The 25,225-nt window shown below is 44.3% G+C and overlaps 1 protein-coding gene across 1 annotated transcript in view; it reads right to left on the reverse strand.

The window, feature by feature from the left end:
- Positions 1-4,197: 4,197 nt before the first annotated feature.
- The window catches only part of LOC141144946 (regulator of G-protein signaling 9-binding protein B-like), a 61,953-nt gene continuing 40,925 nt past the window's right edge, over positions 4,198-25,225 (reverse strand). The window contains exon 3 of the mRNA XM_073631092.1: positions 4,198-9,311. Within this exon, the coding sequence (XP_073487193.1) occupies positions 9,013-9,311 (299 nt within the window). The 3' untranslated portion in view covers positions 4,198-9,012. The remainder of the gene's footprint in view (positions 9,312-25,225) is intronic.

Consider the following 25,225-nt stretch of genomic DNA (forward strand, 5'->3'; position numbering starts at 1 on the left):
GGGAATTTGTCAATGTAAACAGACAGATCCCTGTTCTGATGGGAGGAGAGAGAGATCTGCTGTTCCTAGTGATTAGGAACAACGATCTCTCTCCTCCTCCAATCAGTCCCACCCTGCCCTCACAGTTAGAAATACCTCCCAGTGAACACATTTAACCCCTTGATCGCCCCCTAGTGTTAATCCCTTCCCTGCCAGTGACATTTACACAGTAATCAGTGCATTTTATAGCACTCATCGCTGTATAAATTCAATGGTCCCAGAAAAAGTGTCTGATCTGTCTGCCGCAATGTCTCAGTCCTGCTAAAAATCACATATTGCCGTCATTACTAGTAAAAAAATAATAATAATAAAAATTCCATAAATCTATCTCCTATTTTGTAGATGCTATAACTTTTGCACAAACTAATCATTATACGTTTATTGCGCCAATGTAGAAAAATAAATATTGGCTTAAACTAAATGAGAAAATGTGTTTTTTTTTTTTTTTTTTAAATTGGGCTATTTATTATAGCAAAAAAGTAAAAAATATATTTTTTTTCCCCAAATTGTCACTCTTTGTTTATAGCGCAAAAAATAAAAACCACAGAGGTGATCAAATACCACCAAAAGAAAACTCTATTTGTGGGAAAAAAAGGACGTCAATTTTGTTTGGGTACATCGTCGCACGACCACACAATTGTCAGTTAAAGCGACGCAGTGCCATAGCGTAAAAAATGGCCTGGTCATTAAGGGGGATAATCATCCGGTCTGTAAGTGGTTACTCAACCTAATCTAGTCTAAAATGTTTCCAGAATAATAAAAAAGCTAAAGTGCCTACAAGTAGCCTCTAAATTCAATTCTGCTTCTTTATGTGATCCCTTAGCTTCTAGGCCTAATCATAGGGGCAGACATTTTTTTGGTGGTGCTGCGAGCAGCGCTCTATCTTGGCCTAGGTCGACAAGGCCCAGGCCTAGGGCGGCACTTTGCAGGGTGGTGTCAAAAAAAGCCACCCCCCGCATGAAAAGAACAGCCTCCTCCTGGCTCCCGCACTTTTAGTGTAGCGCCAGTCTTATGGGGCAAACTGGGCCGGGGGGGGGGCAGGGTCCAGGAGGCAAATCAGTCTGGCGCCCCCATACATTGGCCGTACTGCTGCCTGCCAGTATTGTAATACCGGCCGGTGAGGACATTCAAACAGACCGACAGCCGACAAGACTAATATGTGTGGCACTGCAGCCTAATGCTCCACCTACCCTCCTCCGTGGCATCCTTGGGAGGATGTTACGATATGTAACGTCCTTCCGAGCTCTGTGTCAATAGCGCGGAGAAGAAGGTAGCCCCCAGGTATGGCATCATTTCAATAATATGATTTAATTTCTTTAAACATCCTTGTCCTTGAGTGAGCATATCAAACTGCATCATATACAAGTAAGATTTTTAATTGTATATGATGGCAATAATATTTTGGACCTGCTCACCTCATATGTGCTATCCCAATATGTCACTGGATTAGTAAGATTACTCCTATCTTATAAAATAATAATAATTAATAACAATTATTAATAATAATAATTGTGTTTGCTGCCACTGATTATTTCACTTATTTGTATAATGACTAGGCACTTCCTAGTCATTGTACAAATAAGTGATATAATCCTATGTTTACAATCAGTGGCAGCAAACACAAGTCCAAATATCTTACAAGATAGGAGTAATCTTACTAATCGAGTGACATAAGGCTGCACTGATGGCCACTGATGAGGCAGCACTGATAAGCTGCACTGGTAAGGCAGCACTGATTTGCTGCATTAATGGGCACTGATATTCTGCATTGATGGGCACTAATAGGCTGCACAGATAGCCACTGAAGAGGCGGCACTAGTAGCCAATGATGAGGCGGCACTGATGGCCACTAATGAGGTGACAATGATGGGTACTGATAAACTGCACTGATGGCCACTAATGAAGTGACAATGATGGGTAATGATAAACTGCACTGATGGCCACTAATGAGGCTGCACTGATGGCCATGAGGCAGCACTGACAAGCTGCACTAATGGGCACTGATGGGCACTAAAAGGCTGCACTAATGGCCACTGATGAGACTGCACTGATGAGGCAGCACTGATAAGCTGCACTGATGGGCACTGATATGCTGCACTGATGGGCACTGATATGCTGCACTGATGGGCACTAAAAGGCTGTACTGATGAGGCAGCACTGATAAGCTGCACTTTTGGGCACTGATAAGCTGCACTGATGGGCACTGGTATGCTGCACTGATGAGGCAGCACTAATGGGGCTGCACTGATATGCTGCTCTCTCTTTCTCTTTTTTTTTTAAATTTAGCACTTAAAAAAAGAACAAACAATTAAAAAAATTCTAAATATTATTAGCTAATAAAATAGAAATAGGTAAATTAATCAGGGGTTAAATATAGCTTATTTTACTAGTCTGGTTGCTCACATGATCTGCAGATGAGTGAAACAGAGCAAATTCAAAATAACATTGTTACTTTGTATCTCTCTTTAGAAGAGCTACAGTATTTATACAGTAACTCCAGGCTTTCATTTTGAGAACTGGCAATTGAATGCAAGTGTTAGGAATGGAAGCGGCAGTGAGGCATACACCTACACATTCATAGTGTTCTTTGATGAATTTGTTTTGGGTGTATGTAGCATGCCCAGTGCCCACAACTAGTTAAGGTGGGCAGTGCAAGTTTTCTCCTCCTTGAAACTTCTGTTTCAAATATGGGATTGAACTGACCATTGCCTATTTTTGTTTGCCCACTTCCTTACACCATGCCTATTTTATCACACCCACATCTTTTCATGTCATGACTCTTTCTTGTCGCCTTTCTAAACTACTGTCCTAAGTTGACACCCCTTCTATAGCAACCAATCAGATGCTTCTTCAAGAAAAGGTTTCTGAACGGTCTTTGTAGCAATCTGCCCACAGTTTTCTCCAGGTTCTTAAGTAGAAATATGCAGAAAACAGCATTGTCCGAAAGGCAAACAAGGTGAAAAGCCTCACTAGTGAACTAAAGTGTATCCAGCCAAAACTTTTATATTAGTTTTGGATAGCATGGGTAAGGGCTCCTGACAAGTTTTACTGATATCTGGGCATCTGTTACAGAGATAATGTCAGTGTGACAATTGTTTCGGTCTGTGTTGTCTTTGGAGTATTTCTATCACTACCTGTCTAGCAAAACCATTGTCAGCAGAACAAGAAGTGAGGGAAACTCTTTTTAATTTAGCACCAGATAGCAGTAAAAACCCAACAAAGGTTCTAACTCACTACTGTTGCAAAACTATTACCTGGGCATAAAGTGCATCTAAAGCCATTTTTGGGGTCAAAAGATTGGAACCTCTGTGATGCTTGTATCGCTGTCTGTGTCCCCACTAGGATGATTCACTTTATTGTTTTTGTGGCTGAAAGTGAGGAAAAATCCAACATTTTGAGTTGTCACCTGAACAGGGGTGGTAAAACTGGTGGTAAAACATTCCAGTTAGAACACTTGTTCCAGTGAAAATAGAATGCCATCCAATTAAAAAAGTTTTGGCTTTAGATATACTTTAACCACTTGTGGACCGCCCACCGTACATTTACTGCGGCAGGGCGGCTGCTCTGTGCCTGATCACGTACCTAGTACGTGATCTGACACCTCTGGGTCTGGGTTGCGATTTACCAAAAATATGTAGCAGAATACATATTGACCTAAACTGAAGAAATTTGATTTTCTTACATTTTTATTGGGTATGATTTATAGCAGAAAGTAAAAAAATATATATATTTTTTTAAATTGTCAGTCTTTTTTGTTTATAGTGCGAAAAATAAAAAACGCAGAGGTGATCAAATACCACCAAAAGAAAGCTCTATTTGTGGAGAGAAAGGACATTTATTTGGGTACAGTGTCGCACGACCGTGCAATTGTCAATTCAAGTAACGCAGTGCCATATCGCAAATAATGACCTGGTCAGGAAGGGGGGTAAACCTTCTGGAGCTGAAGTGGTTAAGATAATCACCAGAAAATTAATATGTTTAGACATAATGAAAAATAAATGGGGTTGTTCAAATGTCTATAAATTAGACCATAATTTGTTTGTACAACAACATTATTAAATGTCACATATAAACTTTATTGTTTTATTTAAAAAATCCAAATATGTTAGCTTAATGAATAAGTAAATAAAATATACATATATATTTATTTACAGGAACATCAGATGTTAACATAAGTGAGAATTATCATTCAATAATTGAAAATAATATTTCACAAAATTCCTCAACCTGCTCACTTGACTATTGAAAGCTCGGCACTTTCTATGATGTATATAGAGTAGCTGTATTCATCAGTAAATGACATGTTAAATTCAGACTTCCCAGCACTTGCATATTTGTATCTGAAAATAAAGTTGTTGTTTTAAAAAAAAAAGACATGCACAGGTGATAGCATAGCTAAAATAGTATGATGCAAATTGAATAGCAATGGGATGCAATGGTTGACTGTCCTTATTTATTACTGGAAACCTCTGGGAATATAAAAATATCAGTACTGTCCTTGCTGACTTGTTTTAAAAAATACAAATATTAGGGCTGTCATCCTGACTTCACAAGTCTTTGACATGGGACAAGCATGCAGTCACAGAACTCTGAAAAGTCTAAACTTTCATCAAGCATGCTTGTTCCAAGCTGGTGCCTTACCAGGTAGTGTAGCTAGAAGGATGATAGTCTAGACCAGTGGTCTTCAAACTGCGGCCCTTTGCTTGCCTTTACACGGCCTTAAGGCATCATTCCTGCCACTGACACCAACAATGGAGCATTATTCCTTCCACTGACACCAATGGTGGGGCATAATTCCTGCCACTAACACCAATTATGGAGCACTATTCCTTCCACTGACACCAACAATGGGGCATAATTCCTGCCACTGACACCAACGATGGGGCGCTATTCCTTCCAATGACACCAACAATGGGACATAATTCCTGCCACTGACACCAATGATGGAGCATTATTCCTTCTACTGACATCAACTATTTCTCCCTGTAATACCAAAGATCTGGCATTGTTGACTCCCAGTGGGCACAGTTTGACCCACCTAAAGTCCGAAAGACAGTAAACTGACCCTTTTGTAGAATGTTTGGAGACCCCTGGTCTAGACTTAGACCATGCACCTTTATAGGAAAACAAATCATTTTTGCTCTGTTTCATTTTAAAATGTTTAGTAAATGTAGCTTTTTAAAAAAAATCTTTACATTACTAATAAGCATTGTTTGCAGATAGAATGAACAATGCTTATGCTACTTAGGTAAATCAACATATTATGAATTTGCTTTGTCAAGAGAGATGGGTGAGATTCAGCCTTGGTGGTCAGTAATAACTACCTTCTTCCTCCCCTTATTGTATGTCTCTAAACACAAAAACAAAAATGGAATATAGTGCAACTTACTGGTGCATTCGTTTTTAGGCTATTTTCTCTTTTCATTTGTTAACCTTAACAATGACACAGTTTCTGTCCTTAGGTGACTACACTCATTTCTCCACAGTATGTATGGAGGTAGCCATGGTTGCCAACCAGGCTGGACTTCAAACATATCTGCCTATGTTAATCTCTATTACATGTTGGATGGGGATGGAAGAAGAAAGCAGGTAACTCTTCCCAGGGCTGGTGCAAGGATTTTTGACACCCTAGGCGAAACCTCATTTTGCTGCCCCCATTGGCTCCACCCCTGACTCCACCCCCTTTGCCCTGCCCATGTGACAGGAGGTGGCAATATACAGGAAGCATCTGCTTCTTCTAGTGCTGGCTCCAGTGTTGCACTGCGCCTCTAATTACACTACCGGTCGGACAGAGCAGCTTCCTGAGACTGAGTTACATGTTGCAGCCTGCAGAGCATGCAGACGCGGAGGAAAACCAGTGGCCGGGCACCCATAGGCAGCAGTGCACCCTAGTCGGTTGCCTAGTTTGTCTAGTGGTAGCACCGGCCCTGACTCTTCCACTTCTGCCCACGGGAGGTGACAAGGACACAGCATGTTTGTGCTTTCTGTACTTGCTAAAAATGTCCTGAGCCTGCTAAGATGAAAACTAATGCAGCGGCCACAACTAGAGACTGAAAAGCTTCAATATGTTTCATTTTTGTTCCTGAGTTTAGTTATTCCTAAGCCTACATGAAGCCACATTCCATGTTAGTGCATCATATTTGGAAAATCAGTGGATCATTCTTGATGCAATCTTATCTTGTGTATAGGGCTGCATGCTGCTAATTCAGAAACAAAGTGTAATTATCCGCTACATTTTTAAACACTTGCCCTATAGAATGTTATTCATATTGACTGCAGTTCTTGTGGTTGGATGGCAAACTCATTTCAATGTTGTTTTTATTTGATATGACTAAACTACATTTTAATTATAAGAGGGAGTTTTGCTTAAATGTGTATGTTGCTGTCGTGAGCATGATATTGTCATTTAGATAACACTGCTCTCAGCTATGATAAACACTAAAGACAGTGGAAGTGCCAGTTCACACTGGGGCGGCTTCAAAGTCATCCGACTCTGAAGCTGCCCCGCACAGTGCGACTTCAGTGCGGCTTGCAAATTACTTCTTTAATAGAAGTCAAAGCAAGCCGCACTGAAGTCACCCCCAAGTAGTACAGGAACTGACTTGAGTTGCTCTGATTAGAACGGTTCCATTGCACCGCATGGAGTGCGACTTGTCAGGCGGTTAAGTCAACTGAAAGGTCGCCTTAGTGTGAACTGGGACTAAGACATCCTGGTTACTAGGAGTGGGCAATCACGCTGATGAGCAAATTGCAAAAATCATTTACCAAACTGTATGTAAAAGGAACTGATAAGTCAGACTAGGTAATCAAAGTTAAATAAGAGGGAAACTATACATGGTTAAAGTGTAAAAGTGGCCACAGATGACTTTTTTTAATCGGCTGATCGAAAAAAGGGGAACAGATTCTTCCATCCACACAAGGAAATTGGTAGAGGAATCCTCCCCACAGGGACACTGTATTCTGACAGCGGGACTCCTCTGCTGTCAGAATACACTGACCAGTGGCTGCAGCTGTTGATCAACAAAAGTTTTCCAACATTCTCGTTTAAACAGGGACTACCATAGATGGATCGAAATTCAGCTGGTCCCTGCGGAACCAGCCACATTTCGATTCATCTATGGCCAGCTTAAAGCGTTTGTTACCCCAACACTTCATATTCCTGATATGTACTTGTATGAGAAAGTATCCTCTTCTCTTTCTATTGCTACCTTTATGTGAAATCCCTGGTGTTCCTGACTACACTAAGCAGGAGAGCACAGTGTGGTCAGATCTCTAGCAATGCTGGTCTTCTGCTCCAATGATCAGACTTGTCCTGATGCGCCTCCACTGCACAGCTGTTCACTGGGAAGATCAGTGTACAGCTGCTTCTCCTCCCCCCTAGCTCTTTTGCAGCTGAGATTATAAGGATTATGATAACTTAAAAAAAAAAAAAGGGTATTTTTTTTTTTTTTTTACATCTATACATAACTGTTTTGCCTTTAATTTCTATTTTAAACGGAATAGGTTATTTTACAAGGTGATCGTTTACAATCACTTATAACTGTGTGCACCTAAAGTGTAAGTTTACCTTCAGGAAGATTTTCCAAAAATCCCCTGTGCAATTCTGTATCCTATAGTACATACCAGTTTGCCTCCTGTTGTAAATTTTGCACATACTCCCATTACAACAAAACTTTTTTTTTGGGGGGGGGGGGGAGACTCTCCACAAAAATTGCTGGCCCCTCACTCCCCTCTGTCCTACCATTTGCAGAAGGGGTTGAACATTACAGTAATGCTCCCTAGCACCCTGCTTAGACCTCTTTCACACTGGGGCGCTTTGCAGGCGCTACAGCGCTAAAAATAGTGCCCGCAAAGCACCCTGAAACAGCCGCTGCAGTCTCTCCAATGTGAAAAAAGTCCTGCAAGCAGCGTCTTTGGAGCGGTGAAGGAGCGCTCCTAAACCGCTCCTGCCCATTGAAATCAATGGGGCAGAGCGGCTATACCGCTGGCAAAGCGCCGCTGCAGCGGCGCTTTGGGGGTGGTTTTAACCCTTTATCGGCCGCTAGCGGGGGTTAAACCGCCCCGCTAGCGACCGAATAGCGCCGCTAAAACGACAGTAAAGTGGCGCTAAAAATAGTGCCGTTTTACTGCCGGCACCCGCACTGCCCCAGTGTGAAAGGGGCCTTAGAGAAGGAGTTGGAGACCGAGCAACTGCGCACGCACACAGTTTGAACTGCCAGGAGTGGCTGCTTGGGGGCGAATTACTGTAATAGCCCGTCCTGCAAATGACAAGATGGAGGGGCTAGCAATTTTTGTGGAGAGGCCCCCAACAACTGCATCTGTAATGGTAGGACATGCACCATTTAAAACAGGAGGAGAACTGGCATGTACTATTCTGAGGACATTGGGGTTGATTTACTAAAACTAGAGAACGCAACATCTGGTGCAGCTGTGCATGGTAGCCAATCAGCTTCTAACTTCAGCTTAATCAATTAAGCTTTGACAAAAAAAAAAATTTGGAAGCTGATTGGGTTCTATGCGGAGTTGCACCAGATTCTGCACTCTCCGGTTTTAGTAATTCAACCCTACAGTATTGCATAGAGGGATTTTTGGAAAGTTTTCCTGAAGGTGAACTTACACTTTAGGTTCACACAGTTATAATAACGTGGGAACAAATATTTATATATTTGAAGAAGTCTAGCTTTGACTGCTTCTCCTATGAATCAAAATATAGAATAACTTTGTTGGCATGGGATAAGGACTTTTTATTTTCTTAATTTATTTCTCTTTATTACAGCTGGGCTCCCGTATTGCTGTCTAGACATCCGTAACGTAGTCACTGACTAACTTAGTAGCATTTTGAAATATATATTGTGTAATTGTAATCATATAAATAGTAGTAAATCAAAACAAAGCAACACTAACTAGGAATTTTATATCACATTTACAGCACAGAAGAACATGTGACAACTACTATTGCTGCAGTAAACAAAATCAAAGACACAGTAAAGTGCACCCATTACAGCAGTTGCGACTTTCTTTTTCATCCATTGAGAGCAAAGCTGTGGAGGAGACATCATTGTTGTCAAGCTCATCATTCATATTCACTGTTGCCTCTACAGTCCATCTTAGGACATTAACTTTTAGCTCCATGTCAGTGATCATCTGGTCCACCTTGAATATTTCATTTTCTAGCTCTGTATGTTCCATCTTCTCTTTGTTATTTGCTGAAGGTGACTCGTAGGTAATGTTCTGGACACTCAGTGCCCTGGAGGCAATAGCAGAAGTATTGCCTGAAAATACAAAAAGAACTTTAGAAAAAGAAGGCTGTTTTTAAAGTACAATAGATCTAGCATGGATACCTTCACTAATAGTAAATATAGACTGCAAAGTACAGATACCTTACCCTTTTTAATTCCAATCATTTTTATTAACATTTGTCAGATAACACAAGAAAAATACATGGACTAATCACAGCATAACAATAATTACAAAATAAGGCATAATATGTTGCCTAGCAATACATCAACCCCTAAATATAGGGCCTATATGTTACACAAAACCACAGGAATAAAAATATATGGGAAAATAAAACAAAAGAGAAATAACCTGAACAATTAGAAGCAAAACTGGTAATGGAAATAAATAGTGAAAGATATCATCACTCATAATTAGGAGATACCATATGATTGCAACCATGGATTCCAAAAAAGATAGAAATCTGATGTCTTCCTATAGTTAAAGAAGAAAGCCCGTTCATGGGAGCATTGTATATTAACCCTTTGAATCACTTTTGAAATATCTGAAGCTAGAGTTTGCTTTCATTTGTTATTAATAGTTAAAGTGATACTAAAATCTTGTTTTTTTGTGCAAAAATAACAAACACGTTATACTTACCTGCTCTGTGCAGATCCTCCTCTTCTCAGGTCCCTCGCCAGTGCTCCTGGCCCCTCCCTTCTGCTGAGTGCCTCCACAGCAAGCAGCTTGCTATGGGGGCACCTGAGCCGAGCTGCTGCTCTGTGTGTCCAATCAGACATGGAGCCAGCCCTGCCCCCTCTCTCTTCTCATTGGTTCACTGACTTGATTGACAGAAGGAGGAGCCAATGGCGCCCGATGTGTGTCTCAGCCAAACAGGAGGGAGATTCCCGGACAGTCAAGTCTCTCGTGCAACATCGCTGGATCAAGATGGGGCTCAGGTAAGTATTAGGGTGGCTGAGGGGGGCTGCTGCACACAGGAGTTTTTTTTTTATCTTAATGCATAAAGATAAAAAAAAATTCTGCATTTAGAACCTCTTTAACCATGCTCCAAATAAAATGTGTGGAACTATAGTTCTAAATTGTTTTAGAAAGTCGTGTATGGAGAGGCTCATGGAAGCTAAATGTGGTGCAGGTTTAGTGATTATCCCTGTGACCTGAGAAATAAATGAAAATACTGAGTTCCAAAAACTAGTCACACATTTGCATGCCCATAAAACATGCATAAGATTACCCATATGACCATAATTGCGCCATGTCAAACATTTTGGACAATTGAATAGGGATTCATATACCTACCCTAATCTTTTTAAATTTAGTGATGTTAAAAAAATATTTGCAACATAAGTCACTTATACTTCTGTAAGCCAAAATGTTTTATTTAGTTTTTTTTTTTCTCGGAAAAAGATACATTTTATTTAAAAAAAAAGTAAGTTCAGTAAAACATCAACATCAATCCAGCACAATTGTTACACAAGTCAAGACACCATCAGAACCATGGCAATAGGAAAAGGACATTCCAACAATAAGGAGAATTTAGGACATGAAACATCACAATAACAGAAAATTCCTATCAAAATACTTACCGTAATTTTCCTTTCCTGATGGACTCCATGGCAGCAACGTGTGGGTTAAGTCCCGCCTCCACTACTCTATAGGACACTACTCCCATAAATCTTTGCTCCCTGCCCATGGCCGTGTTCGATGACTAGCCTACTCCAGCCATTTGGGAGGGAACTTCTGCTGCCATGGAGTCCATCAGGAAAGGAAAATTACGGTAAGTATTTTGATAGGAATTTTCCGTTTTCCTGACAGACTCCATGGCAGCAACGTGTGGGAAATAACTCGCCATACACACCCGGGTGGGCATAAATGCTGAACAAAAGATTTATTTAACACTGTCCACTGGCAGCACTTTTAAGCCAAAATCAACAGAAGATAAGGTCGCTGGTTCAACGCAATAATGAGACATAAAGGTATGAATCGTTGACCAGGAGGCTGCCTTGCAGATAACTTCAGGTGCCACATGATGTGAAGCCGCCCAGGAAGTAGAAAGACTTCTTGTGGAATGCGCTGTAACCGCCACAGGAGGAGCCAAGCCCTTCTCTCTGTAAGCCCATTGAATAGCCTGAACAATCCACGCTGCGATGGATCTGACGGAAGCTCTGAGACCCCTGCTTTTCCATTGAAACAAGACAAAAAGGTAGTCCGTTTGTTGAAAAGAAGCTGTAGCCTCCAAGTATTGCTTCAAGATAACTCCCATGTCGAGGGGATGTGTCTCTAGACTTCCAGCAGAATTAAACGTAGGGAGTGTGATATCCTGATTTTCGTGGAAGACTGAAGTGACCTTGGGATTTGATCCTAGCATCGGAATAAGGACCACTCTGTCTGGGAAAAAAGTGAGAAAGGGCTCTTTTGATCCTAGAGACTGGATTTCAGAGACTCTTTTTGCCGAGGAAATGGCTATCAAAAAGGAAGTCCTGAGGGTGAGATCTCTAACCGAAAGAGGCTTGTCCAGTTGAGAGAAGAAGTCAAGGACTAGTGGTAGATCCCATTTAGGGAATCTAGGTTTCCTCTGAGGTCTGAGCCTAACTGCTCCCTTGAAGAATTGTTGAACCAAGGGATGTTTAGCTCATGATATTCCAGAAAAAGCTGAAATTGCTGAGACTTGCACACGGAGAGCGCTCACAGATAAAGGAACATCTAGTCCAGATTGTAAGAAACTTAAGACATCTTGAACTGTCAGATTACAGTCAGAGTTGGACCCGGAGGACATGTAGTTTGTAAATCTAGCCCAGATTCTTTCATATACTCGGTTGGTACTTCTTCTCCTCGCACTCATAAGAGTATGGATAACCTCCTTGGGACATCCAAGAGCTTCTAACCTTCCCCTCTCAAAAACCAGACCCTCAGGTGCAGATGAGCTGGGCAAGGATGTAGTTTCGAGCCTTGGGACAGAAGGTCGGGTCTGAGGGGTAAGGGAATCGGATCCTTGACACTGAGAAGCATTAGCAGGGGGAACCAGGGTCTGTTGGGCCAGTAAGGTATTATGGCTACCACTTCTACTGCTTTTGACCTGAGTCTCCGCAGGAACTGAAGAATGATGGGGGTTGGGGGAAAGGCATAAGCTCTTCGGAACCACCATCGCTCCGTCAGGGCGTCCACCCCATAAGCCTGAGGATCCCGGAACCTCGAATAATATCTCGCCAGTTTCTTGTTGCAAGGGGAGGCGAATAAGTCAATTTCTGGAGAGATTCCCAAGGTCAGAATCCAACTGAATACTTCCTCGTTGAGGGACCATTCGTTGTTGTCTAAACGAACTCGAGATAGGAAGTCTGCCTGAACATTCTGCATCCCTGGTACGTATGTTGCTGTTATATTGACCAGGTTCCTCTGAGCCCAAGTCATAATTGGCTCTACCTCCTGAAGTAAGGACAGACTCCGAGTACCTCCTTGTCTCCTTATGTACGCCACAGCCGTCGTGTTGTCTAACCTGAGACGGACCGAGGTTCCGGAAAGCAGATGACGAAAAGCTAGTAGCTCCTTGAATGCTGCCCTCAATTCCAGAATGTTCGACACCGTTCTTCTGGAGGGAAAATCCCAGGTACCCTGTGCCACTTCTGTCAGACAGTGGGCGCCCCAGCCCTTGTTGCTGGCATCCGTTGTTACTGTTATCCACGAGATGGGAAGAATGGAATGACAATTGTAAAGATTTTCCCGCTGGAGCCACCAGGGCAGGGAGCTCCTCATTGAAGAGGTGACACGAATGAGCTGAGTCTTGCTGCCTGACCACTGATGAAGAAACCCTTTTTGGAAGGGTCTCATCCTCCATTGAGCCCACTTCACCATTGGAATCGTGGCCACCATAGTGCCGATGATCCTCAGACACTGGAGAGCCTGGAGATGGGAGGCTGAAATGGCCAGACAAATTCTGTCCCGAATTATTGAAACTTTCTCCTCGGGGAGCGAGATGGTGCCTTTCACTGTATCGAAAAGGGCTCCTAAGAATACGAGAGTTTGAGATGGTATTAACTGACTCTTCTCTAGGTTCAGGATCCAACCAAATTCCTGGAGGGTGGACATAACCTGACTCTTGTGCATTAATAATCGGTCTCTGTTTTGGGCTAGTAGTAGAAGATCGTCCAAGTAATGATGGAGATGGATCCCCTTGGTCCTCAAGAGGGCCACTACTACTAACAATACCTTTGAAAAGACACGGGGAGATGTCGATAGCCCGAATGGTAGGCATGTGAAATGTAGATGCAATTTGCCCACGGAGAAGCGAAGGAATTGCTGAAAATCTTCTGCCACAGGGACATGAAAATAAGCGTCCTTTAGATCTATAGAGTTCATCCAATCTCCTGTTTGGACCGACTGCTGGATTGTTGACAGTGTCTCCATCTTGAACCTTTCTTTTTTGATGAACCGATTCAGATGGGTAAGATCTATGACAGGTCTCCAAGATCCGTTTTTCTTTTGGACCATAAAGAGAGGAGAGTAAATTCCCATACCTCTTTGTTCGTCTGGGACGGGAACGGCAGCGCCTTGAACCAATAAAGATTTCACGTAGGTTAGAAGAATCAACCTTTTTTCTTCTGAGGCCGGAAGGGAGGTGGGAACACACCTGAGTCTGGGAGATCTGCTGAAAGTCCAGGTATGGCCTGCAGAGACCGTCCTGACGGTCCAGAAGTCCTGGATTGAGGCCGCCCAGACATGCCGAAAATGTAGGAGACGAGCTCCCACTTGGCCAGTCTGAGCGGGCCCAATCTCAAAAAGACTTGGTCGGCTCTCTTTCCCCTGTCGAACTGCTCTTAGCAGCTTTTTTGAAGGATGACTGCCTTGACTTCCATGTCCTGGAGAATTCACGGCCCGGCCTGTAGTTACGGGCCTCCCTGGCTCGTTCCTGGTATTGTTTTTTAGAAAAAAAATTTCTCTGGTTTTGCAAACGCCGATCTTGAGGAAGGAACCCCGACTTCCCCCCAGTGGCTCGGATTATGGCAGAATCCAATTTGTTGCCGAAGAGGGAAGACCCATCAAAAGGAATTCGGCACCAGACCTGCTTAGAGGCTGGATCAGCCAGCCAGGGGCGAAGCCAAAGGGCTTGCTTGGCCGTAACTGCAGAGAGCATGACCCGAGCCACCAGCCGGATGATATCAATCGATGCCTCCCCCAGAAAAGCGGATGCTAGCCGTAACTCCTGGATAGGAGAGCTCTTTGCAACTTCATCCGAAATGCTCTTGAGAGTATCATCCACACTGTCCGACCAGACTTCCATTGCCTTGGATATTGCGGCCAGAGCCAAAGCTGGTTTACAGGCCATACCAGCCGTGAGGTAGACTCTCTTTAGGTCAGAGTCAATCTGCCTATCTAAGGCATCTTTAAAAGAAACCGTATCCTCTAAGGGGAGTGTAACATGTTTTACTAGCCTCATCACAGCTGCGTCCACCAGAGGGGCCGATTCCAAATGCTTGACTTCCTCTTCCTTGAAGGGGTATAGCTTAAGAATTTTAGAAAGCAAAGAATTCTTTTTCTCCACCTTGCCCCATTCATCCGTAATGACCTCACCAAGTTCGGCGAGAAATGGAAAGTTGAGACGTTCCTTCTTTAGTTGCTTAAAATACTTTCTTTGTTTAGAAGGAGAGGCCACAGGATCCTCCCAATTCAAGGCCTCTCTAATAGCCTTTACCAAGGGGGAGAGTAAAGCAAAGTCAAACTCCACACAGCAAGTATCTTCCTCAGACTCACTGTCTGATGCCGCAGCTGAAGGATGACTTGGTAGAGACGACTCCCAGGTGTCTTGAACTTGTGAGTCCCTTACTGGCGACTGTGGAGACTCTGCTTGAGGGACGGGGGTCTGGCTAGACCCGATACCTTTAAGAGACTCTTTAACAGCCCTTTCGACCAGGGATTTGAGCTGCTGGTCCGTGCTCCCTCTTTCATTGGAAGCCTTGGAAAAACAAAGATCACAAAGAGATCTTCCAGGAGGTACTTGTGATCTACATCCCCAGCAAACACTAGCAGCTGAACGGCTGGAGTGAACCTTGGAGGAGCGAGACCGATCCTCGCTACGGCGCCCAGATCTTGAGGGTGAGCCGTGGTGTTTAGACCTGGAAGAGGAACGCTGGTGATGCGATTTTGAAGAGTCGCTTCCCCTGTGAGAGCTGCGTCGCTGTTCTGACCTGGATGGGCTGCATAAAAGAAATACAAGGAACAAAAAGATACAGATAAAAGTAATCTAGGATGACCAAGACAGGTTCTCCCCCCCCGGCCTGCAATACCTTTTGTGAGAGGGCTGGCCACAAGCAGGCGGTGGAGAGTCCATATCTCTAGATGCCTCCATCAGAGCTGTAACAATAGTCACAATGAAGCCAGATGTAGAAAAGTATTTTCCCCACCAGCCACAAAGAGCCACCTACCAGGATAATGATCACTAGGGACTAGGGGAAGTCGTCGCAATAGCCCACAAGCATTCCCAAGGCCTGTAGGCTATTCCCCTATTTAAATAAGGTGCCCCTGTGACATCATCGCCGCAGCGAGCGCGAAAACGAAAGTAAACGGCGGCTGGAACGCAAGAGGAACCAGCCGCCATGCCTACCCAGCCACAACAAACGAAGGAGACAAAACATAGAACCTATAGATGACCAAAGGATGAACAAACACTGCTGCCATGAAAAAAGAGCAAAAATCTTACCACCCCCACACGATCATCACCAAGGCCGAAGGTAAGAAGATCACCGACTTCTCGTGGGCAAACAAGGTCACCTGCTAGTTAGCTGGGCTATTAGACCAGTGCGCAGCCTGCCTGCCAGTGGCTAGGTTCCTGGCTTCCTCCAGAGCTTCTTCCAGTGCCCGCTCCATACCCCGCTAGTAGCTAGGGCTTAATGGAGTCTAGCGACATTCCAGTCCCAAGTCGCTACTCGGCCATCAGAGCGTGCAAATGTGTGGGAGCAAATCTTCAGGTAGAAAGACCAACCTAGGTCCTACGGAGGAGGACAAAAAAAGAACACGGCCATGGGCAGGGAGCAAAGTTTTATGGGAGTAGTGTCCTATAGTGGAGGCGGGACTAAACCCACACGTTGCTGCCATGGAGTCTGTCAGAAAAAAATATTCTATCCATAATTAGATCAGTGTGATCAGTGGACCCGAGTATCCAGCCTAAAGCCCCAGATCTTTTCAAATTGCCTTGGGCATCCCCTGTGATGGCATATGTAGTGTTCCAGTCAGAGCATACTACCTATAGATTAACCCATTCAGCATGTGTAGGGGGATCCTGAGATTTCCAATGAATAAGAATCAGTCTACGGGCCTGAATTAGAACTCTGTTAATGGCTTCCCTGATAATGTTATCAACCTGTAAATCACCTAGGATACCCAACACACAGCATTTGGGATCAACGGACAGAGTGGATTGAGACACCCCATTAAGGGTGGTCACTATGCCTGTCCAGTACGTATGCAACGCAGGGCAGCGCCATATTGGATAGATCTATGATCTAGTCTGAATTTAATATAAGTAGGATCTGGTAAAGCCCCCATTTTAAAAAGCTTCACCAGGGGGTAATTGGCTCTCAGAATAATCTAAATTTGCATGAGCCCTTGGGCTGTATTTAAAGAGCAAGTATAAGTAATCTCCAGAGCTTCCTCCTACTGTTTAACCTCAAAGGAACCTACATCTTTCTCCCAAAGTTGCACTGATTTCAACAAATAGTCAGACAGGAAGGCATTCAGTCACATTGCATAGCTCCTAGAAATAAATCTTTCACAAGAGCAATACTTTGCATTAAATTTAATAGAGGGGTTGGGGACTGTCGCCACACTGTACCATCACCCTGGGCCCACACTGCATGGTGCAATTGAAGATAGTAAAAGTACATTGTGCAGGGGAGGTGAAAAGAAGTTTGCAATTTCTTAAAAGGGACGTAAAGTCCCATCATGAAATACTTGAGAGAGATATGTACCTCCATAGGCCTTCCATTTATTTCCATATTGGTGCTTATTCAGCTCAGGGTATGAACGATTGTCCCAGATTGAACTATGTTGGGTATACAGTGGGGATGGAAAGTATTTTTCACTTGTTGTTATATTACAGCCATTTGCTAAAATCATTTAAGTTCATATTTTTCCTCATTAATGTATACACAGCACCCCATATTGACAGAAAAACACAGAATTGTTGACATTTTTGCAGATTTATTAAAAAAGAAAAACTGAAATATCACATGGTCCTAACTATTCAGACCCTTTGCTGTTACCTCAGGTGCTGTCCATTTCTTTTGATCATCCTTGAGATGGTTCTAGATCTTCATTTGAGTCCAGCTGTGTTTGTATTATACTGATTGGACTTGATTAGGAAAGCCACACACCTGTCTATATAAGACCTTACAGCTCACAGTGCATGTCAGAGAAAATGAGAATCATGAGGTCAAAGGAACTGCCTGAAGAGCTCAGAGACAGAATTGTGACAAGGCACAGATCTGGCCAAGGTTACAAAAAAATGATGCTGCACTTAAGGTTCCTAAGAGCACAGTGGCCTCCATAATCCTTAAATGGAAGACGCTTGGGAGGACCAGAACCCTTTCTAGAGCTGGCCGTCTGGCCAAACTGAGCTATCGGGAGAGAAGAGCCTTGGTGAGAGAGGTAAAGAAGAACCCAAAGATCACTGTGGCTGAGCTCCAGAGATGCACTCGGGAGATGGGAGAAAGTTGTAGAGAGTCAACCATCACTGCAGCCCTCCATCAGTCGGGGCTTTATGGCAGAGTGGCCTGACAGAAGCCTCTCCTCAGTGCAAGACACATGAAAGCCCGCATGGAGTTTGCTAAAAAAACACCTGAAGGACCCCAAGATGGTGAGAAATAAGATTCTTTGGTCTGATGAGACCAAGATAGAACTTTTTAGCCTTAATTCTAAGCAGTATGTGTGGAGAAAACCAGGCACTGCTCATCACCTGTCCAATACAGTCCCAACAGTGAAGCATGGTGGTGGCAGCATCATGCTGTGGGGGTGTTTTTCAGCTGCAGGCACAGGACGACTGGTTGCAATCGAGGGAAAGATGAATGCGGCCAAGTACAGGGATATCCTGGACAAAAACCTTCTCCAGAGTGCTCAGGACCTCAGACTGGGCCGAAGGTTTACCTCCCAACAAGACAATGACCCTAAGCACACAGCTAAAATAACGAAGGAGTGGCTTCACAACAACTCCGTGACTGTTCTTGAATGGCCCAGCCAAAGCCCTGACTTAAACCCAATTGACCATCTCTGGAAAGACCTAAAAATGACTGTCCACCAATGTTTACCATCCAACCTGACAAAACTGGAGAGGATCTGCAAGGAGGAATGGCAGAGGATCCCCAAATCCAGGTGTGAAAAACTTGTTGCATCTTTCCCAAAAAGACTCATGGCTGTATTAGATCAAAAGGGTGCTTCTACTAAATACTGAGCAAAGGGTCTGAATACTTAGGACCATGTGATATTTCAGTTTTTCTTTGTTATTAAATCTGCAAAAATGTCAACAATTCTGTGTTTTCTGTCAATATGGGTTGCTGTGTGTACATTAATGAGGAAAAAAAATTAACTTAAATTATTTTAGCAAATGGCACAAAGAGTGAAAAATTTAAGGGGGTCTGAATACTTTCCAACCCCACTGTAGCTGGATAACTGTTGATATTGTTATGCTTTGTTCCAGATTTTTTGGATCAAAGTGTAAATAAGGAAAACTTTGTATTGTTTTATTTAGTTGGTTTCTGTAGAGTGGGGAAGGGTTAGAAAGTCAGTTTTGTATTGCTGTGTGTCCCTGCTGGGAAGGTTCATCCCTCTATTTGTTCTGTGACCATTGTCGCTGAAACAGAAAATTAGAAAAATGTAAAAATTAAACCAAAATGTAAAAAATGTAAACATTCATATTTTGTTAATTAATCATTTTATATATCAGTGACTATCACATGCCATGCACTTTAAATGTTGACTGCCCGATAGAGATGGGAAGGTCCAGAAGAAAAATGTAAAACAGGTTTTTTTCTTTTCTTTTTTTTTTTTCCAAAGCGTTTTTATTTTCTGGAAATATTGCAAAAAAAAAAAGTGTGAAATATGTTCTTTTTGTTAGGTCACCTGAGGCCAGGTGACAGGTGCACACTGTTGGGGTCAGGAATGCACTGCTAAGGTAGTGGACCCTATGGCTGACTGCTGCAGATGGAACTCTGGGTGGTTCAGAAAAGCAGGTCCACTGGAACACCAACACAGATCCCACTGGGAGCTAGAGCATAGATTCCCCAGGGCGCGGAGTATAAGAGCCAGCAGATGTTCACCAGAGCCTCTAAAGGTGAGGATGGACTGCGCTGTAACTGGCTCCAGGTCGCAGCCCCCAGGGTCTCCCAGATCACACTCACGGTTGACTACTGGAGGATAGAGAGGAAGCAGCAGTCCAGGACAACAAGGGATAGTCAGGAGATAAGCCAAAGGTCAGGGCAACTAGCAGACAAGGATAGACAAAGAACGTGCCAAAGGTAGGGGTAACAAGCAGGCAGGGATAGTCACAGAACAAGCCAAGACCGGTAAACAGAAACAGACATAGAGCACACAGCAAGAAGCACACAGAAAGCCAAACACACAATATTGCTCAGGCAAGGCAGGCTTGGACAGCACATTGTTAAATAGTGTATCCTGTAGAGGCTAGGGTGGAGCCATGCTGAGGTAAGATTACTTAACCATGCAGGTGTGAGAGTGCAGGACCTAAGGCTGATACACAGACCAGAGGTAAGCAGACAGACAGAGCATCAAGGTATTACTGTGGATTCATGACACTTTTACAATGATAAATAATAGATCTATAACATGATATTCAATCTATATAACATGGAGACCTTAACAAAAGATTTCTGAGACTTTATGTTAAATCATTGCAAGTTCTCTCAGCTGAAGACAAGCAAATCTTGGAATACGGTTCAAGTAACACTGTACTTCTCAATGCAGTTCTCAAACAAGAGAAATATGCATCTCTGCCACTATGGGGCACTGCAGGGGAACGGCTCCAGTTTAAATTGCTTGTGGGCAACACCTTGTACCTCCTGCAGTTGGGTGATTGTTGGGATACAATAGATTGGGGTCGAAAAGCGGTCAATCGCGATCTACCAGTCAACCACGTCCAGGTGACTGGTAGATCATACATTCGGCTTGCAGACCCTATGTCCCCACAGCGTCAAACATAGTGGGACTACTTCTGTCATTTTCACCTCAGCAGGTGCTGGCCATGGAGGAAGAAGGCAGTCCCAGACTGAGCAAGCGGCTGCATTAGCCAATGCCTCTTCTGTAGTTCCGAATGCAGTATAAGGCAGAAAGATATCTACTACACTCCGCCTCAAAACTCTGCTAGCCGGAGCAGTGCCATCAGGTGCTGCAATACAGAAGAGTTCTGTGGTTCACTAAAAGTGTCCGCTCCAATCTCCTGCTTTAGGTCCGAGTGTCTTACACAATACTGAAATGGCTAGAACAGCATTTAAACCTATGTGAACTCCGTGTTACTATTAAGGGGGCTCAGTGCTGTAAGGGTGTACACATGGCTGCAGCGAGAATGAAATGACTTGGCATGCTTGTCCCATTCAAGTGAAGAACGCAACAATGCAAACGCTCTGCAATTTTTCGCCTCCTCACCACTAGCAATAACCTCTTGGACCCCACACAAACACGCACTTGTGGATCAATTGCAAAGTGGCCCTATTTCATTGAATAGGTGGGTGGTAGTGCCCACTGAAAATAGCAGGGGTTATAATTCTTGCTGCTACATGTGTATACCCTTGACTGCTGCCCTACTGACTGACGCCATCCCCTGCCCTACTGATTGACGCCACCCTCTGCCCTACTGATTGACACCACCCTCTGCCCTACTGACTGATGCCACCCTCTGCCATACTGACTGATGCTGCCCTTCTGACTGATGTTGCCCTACTGACTGACATTGTCCTCTGCCCTACTGGCTGACATTGCCCTCTGCCCTACTGACTGACACCGCCCTCTGCCCTACTGACTGACACCGCCCTCTTCCCTACTGACTGACGTTGCCCTCTGCTCTACTGACTGACACTGCCCTCTGCCCTACTTACTGACGCCACCCTTTGCTCTACTGACTGACACCATCCTCTACCCTACTGACTGATGCCACCCTCTGCCCTACTGACTGATGCCACCCTCTGCCCTACTGACTGACGCCACCCTCTGCCTTACTGACTGACGCCGCCCTCTGTCCTACTGACTGACGCCGCCCTCTGCCCTACTGACTGATGTTGTCCTCTGCCCTACTGACTGACGCCATTCTCTGCCCTACTGATGGACACTGTCCTCTGTCCTTCTGACTGACGTTGCCCTTTGCCCTACTGACTGATGTTGCCCTCTGCCCTACTGATTGACATTGTCCTCTGCCCTACTGACTGACGCCATCCTTTGCCTTATTGATGGACACCATTCTCTGTCCTACTGACTGATGTTGCCCTCTCCCCTACTGACTGACGTTGCCCTCTGCCCTACTGACTGATGTTGCCCTCTGCCCTACTGATTGACATTGTCCTCTGCCCTACTGACTGACGCCATCCTTTGCCCTATTGATGGACACCGTCCTCTGTCCTACTGACTGACATTGCCCTCTGCCCTATTGACTGATGTTGCCCTCTGCCCTACTGACTGACTTAATTGACAGGCAAGAGGGTAAATTTGTCTGACAAATTAGATTATCTTTAGAACCTTTAGGCCCCTTTCACACGATCGGACCGTTCAGGTCTGCCTGTCAGTTTTGACGGCGGACCCGAACGGGCGATCCATGTTAGCCTATGGAGCGTCGGATGTCAGCGGAGACATGTCCGCTGACATCCGACCCCGTCCGATCCGCTAAAAGCAGACGTATGGCTCTACGTCCAGATCCGTCGCTGGCGGATCGGATCGGGTGAGATCTGACGAAAACGGACACGCTGTCCGTTTTCGTCCGATCCCTCCATAGGTGGCAGCGGCGCCTGACAAGCCCCTCCCCGCTCAGTGAGCAGAGAGGGACCTGTCATCCGCCGGCTCAGCGGAGATCAACGGACTGATCTCCCGCTGAGCCGGCGGACCGAGGCGGGCTCCGTAGAAACGGAGCCCGCCTCGTGTGAAAGAGGCCTTAAATGATTCATATTAATGTTCTCCAGCATCACAGCATAATGTTTACCTATAGTCTGGTCAGTAAATATTTTTTTTATTTTCCTCCTCTCAGTAAAATGGTGAGACCAACATCCAGAGTTTAGAAACATTTCCACAGTACAATTTCTGCTGAGAGCAAATCTGCAATTTGCAAGTATTGTGTGAAGAAATATTATTTTCCAAATGTTTCAAGGATGACAAAACACATCTTGGCATGCCAGAGGTGCCAGAAAGACATTAAAAATACTGCATGGAATGAAATTATGTGGACCATAAAGTGCAAGTAGCTTTTCCCTCCAGAGTTCTCATCCCAGAAACACTGTTTCTGATGCATCTGGATCATTACTAATGCCCCGTACACACGGTCGGATTTTCCGATGGAAAATGTCCAATCGGAGCGTGTTGTCGGAAATTCCGACCGTGTGTGGGCTCCATCGGACATTTTCCATCGGATTTTCCGACACACAAAGTTGGAGAGCAGGAGATAAAATTTTCCGACAACAAAATCCGATCGCGTCAATTCCGACCGTGTGTGGCCTGTTCCGACGCACAAAGTGCCACGCATGCTCAGAAGAAATTCCAGGACGGAACAGCTCGTTCTGGTAAACTTAGCGTTCGCAATGGATACAGCACTTTCGTCACGCTGCAATGTTCAAAATGGTTTAATACAGCGCACTCTCTTCTTCTTTATAATGTGACAAGAATATAGTAGTTTTGCTGCTCATATTCACACACACTTCTCACAAACTTATTTCCTTACTATTTATCGTGATTCCCTCAATATATTTTGATTTCTCACATCTGACAACATATTTTTGTATATTTTTTATATATTTTTGGCTTTAATGTAGATTCTTTTTTTGTGTTTGTATTTTATTTTTATTTTTTTTGCGATTTTGATTTGTACTCCAGAAAATGTTTGTGTGTGTTTTTTGTGACAAGTTCCCACAACACCATTGATATGCTGTTCTATTTAATCTGTAGGAGATTGTTTGGTGTTGTTGTCCCTTGTTAATTTCACTTTTTATGTTAGAAATGTACCTGAATCGTCACCAACAAACTGTCCTTTTTGGATGAAAACACACACAGGAGAGTAGAATTTACCTAAAAAATTTTATTAAGGGGTCACAACTAAAAAAGAGGGAGGCAACGCTGGAGAAACTGCAGAAGTGGGCGAAGCCTTGGACCCCCAGGGCAGACATCAACTATTTTTAAGCAAAATTGGTGGCCTGAGGAGTCCTTATCTAAGGGAGGGCAGTCTGGTCCAGAAGTCCCAGAGATCCGGAAAGCAGCAGATGACATCTGTGTCCCCAGGCTGTGGTCATACGAGAGACTGCATCTTCTGTCAGACCAGACTGAACCCAGGGTCATCACTCTTTGGTCTTCTTTCCACGCCTCCTTCCACGCGGTGGCTGTGGTGGTGGAGTTGTGGCAGCAGGAGGAGGAGGAGGATGGTCCAACTCAACCACGTCGGTCTTGGGTGTTAGTTCCCCACTCACCCCCTTACGTAGGACTTTATAAAGCAGGTCCTCACAGAGCTTGCGTTGACCCTCCTGCATGCCCTGCAATTTGGTGGCAGCCATGCAGTCAAAGGCCTCTTCAGGAGTTGGTAAGGCTCTGAGGGACGCAGAAGCCTCCTGGATCAGCCTGAACGCTGAATCCTGCACGGGACTCGGAGTGGCCTTCCTGGCTCGTTTATATGGCAGGCGGAGGGGAGGGACCTGAGACTCAGTCAGGCTGCGACTGGTCCCAGGCTTCTCTTGGCTGACACTTAGCCCCGCCTCCTCCTGGCTGCCACTAATCCCCGCCTCCTCCTGGCTGCCACTAATCCCCGCCTTCTCCTGACTGCCACATTCCACAACCTCCTCCTGGCTGAGGTCTTCCTGTGTATGAAAAAGGGACATAGTTTTAGTATTTTTTCAATCAATCACACACAATTTTCACCTCCTGACTGTTGCAAATTGAATGTTAACAAATATAACAGACTATCATTCTGAGCCCAGGATTTTTCATTCTTGTCCCAATTTTGGGTGCCCACTACTGTCTATTGATATGTAAAACACTTTTTTTAATCAGCAATTAGTGATCAATAATAACATCTAGTAAACATCATTTATTTATTGACCAGAAATCTGTAGAAGAATGCTATACCTGACTCCAGCTGGGCTCCTCCACTTCTTCCTGGCTGGGAGGCCCAGGTTGGACATCAGAAGCCTCAGCTGGGATGGAAGGAAGCGTGGAAGGAAGAGTGGAGAGGGATTCCCTGACTTCAGTGTGGTCTGACAGAAATCGCAGTCTCTCGTAGTACCACAGCCTGGGGACATAAACGTCATCTGCTGCAGCTCCGGACCTCTGGAAATCCGTGACCTTCTTGCGCTCCCTTAGATATGTGCTCCTCAGGCCACCAATTTTGGCTTTTAAATAAGGGATGGTTGCTGTGGGGACCACCGGCTTCACCAACTCCAGCAGTTTCTCCAGCGCTGCCTGCCTCTTCTGTTTGTGATTATAGTGGGGGTGTCTCACTTGCCACAGACAGGGCAGCTCCCTGTACTTGTCTATGAACAGGGGGAGGAAATTGTGGTCGTTGAAGCCATCCATTTTCTCTGCAAGACACAACACAAGACAAACCCTAATGTCAGGCAAAACTCCCCTAATCTTGTTACAATATAGGCTTCCATTTCGAAGCAGTATAGGCGCAAGTTTAGATCTTACCTTTGTTATCACGATCAGCGTCTCCGATGCTCCTTCCTCCGCTCACAGATCGTACGTAATACGCACGTGTGTTACGCTTTATACA

The sequence above is a fragment of the Aquarana catesbeiana genome, linkage group LG05 (assembly GCF_042186555.1).
Source record: "Aquarana catesbeiana isolate 2022-GZ linkage group LG05, ASM4218655v1, whole genome shotgun sequence".
In the NCBI taxonomy this organism is placed as follows: domain Eukaryota; kingdom Metazoa; phylum Chordata; class Amphibia; order Anura; family Ranidae; genus Aquarana; species Aquarana catesbeiana.